Here is a 2,312-nt window from a genome sequence, read left to right on the forward strand (position 1 = left end):
ACTTCCTGCTAAACAATTACTCCCAATCGTCTACTTTATTTTACAGCTCATGTTTGTGTTATCTTTTTATTCTGATTTAACACTGCATTCGTTGGCTCCTGTGTGCTCGCTGTGCTTTCAAGCCTCACGTTGTTTCCTGCAAGCCCCCTTTCTCGAGCTTGCCTTGTAACTGTAATGCTGCTGTTTTCTTGGCTACCATGCACACAGACTTGCTGTTGTCTGTCCCTCTGGTTCTGCTGATGCTCAGAAAAGTATGTCTCTTGTGGCCACTCCACCAGTTTGGGCCATCAGAGTGGGAGCCCTCCTTATGCCGGGCGCAATAATACTGTAAACAACCACTGACACTGGACCTTTTATATCAGAGGGTCTACATATGGGAGGTGATTTGATAAGCCTGCATGACTGCCTGCTTCCCTCAAACATCTTACACTCCCAGCCTGCTTGCACATGATATTCTGAATGTGGAATCACAGCACCGAGACTGGCAGTGAAAGCACATCACAGCACACAAACTTTCTCAAATTAAATTCCTCAGAAGAAATATGGGTTCAGAGGGATGAAAAACACCGACATTGTCTCAAGCATCAGTACCAAGTCACACACCTGATACTGACTCCAACTCTGAGTCCTATGCATTTTGTGCACCTGGTACTGACTCCAGCTCTGACTCCTATACGAGCTGTGCACCTGATAATGTCTCCAGCTCTGAGTCCTATACAAGCCACACATCTGGTACTGACTCCAGCTCTGACTTCTATACAAGCTGTGCACCTGATAATGTCTCCAGCTCTGAGTGCTATACAAGCCACACATCTGGTAATGACTCCAGCTCTGAGTCCTATACGAGCTGTGCACCTGATAATAGACCCAGAACCTGATAATAGACCCAGCTCTGAGTCCTATACATGCCAAGTACCTGGTACTGACTCCAGTTCTGAGTCCTATACGAGCTGTGCACCTGGTAATGGCTCCAGCTCTGAGTCCTATACATGCCAAGTACCTGGTACAGACTCCAGCTCTGAGTCCTATACGAGCTGTGCACCTGGTAATGGCTCCAGCTCTGAGTCCTATACATGCCAAGTACCTGGTACTGACTCCAGTTCTGAGTTGTATACAAGCCACACATCTAGTACTGACTCCAGCTCTGACTCCTATACGAACTGTGCACCTGATAATGTCTCCAGCTCTGAGTCCTATACAAGCCAAGCACCTGGTACTGACTCCAGCTCTGACTCCTATACAAGCTGTGCACCTGATAATGTCTCCAGCTCTGAGTCCTATACAAGCCAAGCACCTGGTACTGACTCCAGCTCTGACTCCTATACAAGCTGTGCACCTGATAATGTCTCCAGCTCTGAGTCCTATACATGCCAAGCACCTGGTACTGACTCTAGCTCTGAGTCCTGTACATGCTGTGCACCTGGTACCGACTCCAGCTCTGAGTCCTATACAAGCCACACAACTGGTACTGACTCCAGCTCTGACTTCTATACAAGCTGTGCACCTGATAATGTCTCCAGCTCTGAGTCCTATACATGGCAAGCACCTGGTACTGACTCCAGCTCTGACTCCTCTACGAGCTGTGCACCTGATAATGTCTCCAGCTCTGAGTCCTATACATGGCAAGCACCTGGTACTGACTCTAGCTCTCACTCCTATACGAGCTGTGCAGCTGATAATGTCTCCAGCTCTGAGTCCTATACAAGCCACACATCTGGTACTGACTCCAGCTCTGACTCCTATATGAGCTGTGCACCTGATAATGTTTCCAGTTCTAAGTCCTATGCATGCCAAGCACCTGCTACTGACTCCAGCTCTGACTCCTATACAAGCTGTGCACCTGATAATGTCTCCAGCTCTGAGTCCTATACTTGGCAAGCACCTGGTACTGACTCTAGCTCTGAGTCCTGTACATGCTGTGCACCTGGTACTGACTCCAGCTCTGAATCCTATACAAGCCACACAACTGGTACTGACTCCAGCTCTGAGCCCTACACGAGCGGTGCACAATGATAATGTCTCCAGCTTTGACTCCTATCCGAGCTGTGCATCTGATAATGTCTCCAGCTCTGAGTCCTATACATGGCAAGCACCTGGTACTGACTCCAGCTCTGACTCCTATACAAGCTGTGCACCCTGATAATGTCTCCAGCTCTGATTCCTATACCAGCCACACATCTGGGACAGACTCCAGCTCTGACTTCTATACAAGCTGTGCACCTGATAATGTCTCCAGCTCTGAGTCCTATACATGCCAAGTACCTGGTACTGACTCCAGCTCTGAGTTGTATACAAGCCACACATCTAGTACT

At 48.5% G+C, this 2,312-nt stretch overlaps 1 protein-coding gene across 1 annotated transcript; it reads left to right on the top strand.

Moving 5' to 3' along the window:
• Nucleotides 1-819: 819 nt before the first annotated feature.
• LOC138287081 (clumping factor A-like) lies at nucleotides 820-2,013 on the top strand. Its single transcript, XM_069227442.1, has one exon. It carries the CDS (start codon nucleotides 820-822, stop codon nucleotides 2,011-2,013), a length of 1,194 nt encoding a protein of 397 aa, XP_069083543.1.
• Nucleotides 2,014-2,312: the final 299 nt, after the last annotated feature.

The sequence above is a fragment of the Pleurodeles waltl genome, chromosome 4_1 (genome assembly GCF_031143425.1).
Source record: "Pleurodeles waltl isolate 20211129_DDA chromosome 4_1, aPleWal1.hap1.20221129, whole genome shotgun sequence".
NCBI classification, from domain to species: domain Eukaryota; kingdom Metazoa; phylum Chordata; class Amphibia; order Caudata; family Salamandridae; genus Pleurodeles; species Pleurodeles waltl.

Coding starts and splice junctions, on each gene's coding strand:
- LOC138287081 (XM_069227442.1), top strand. CDS start 820: ATGACTCCAGCTCTGAGTCCTATACGAGCTGTGCACCTGATAATAGAC.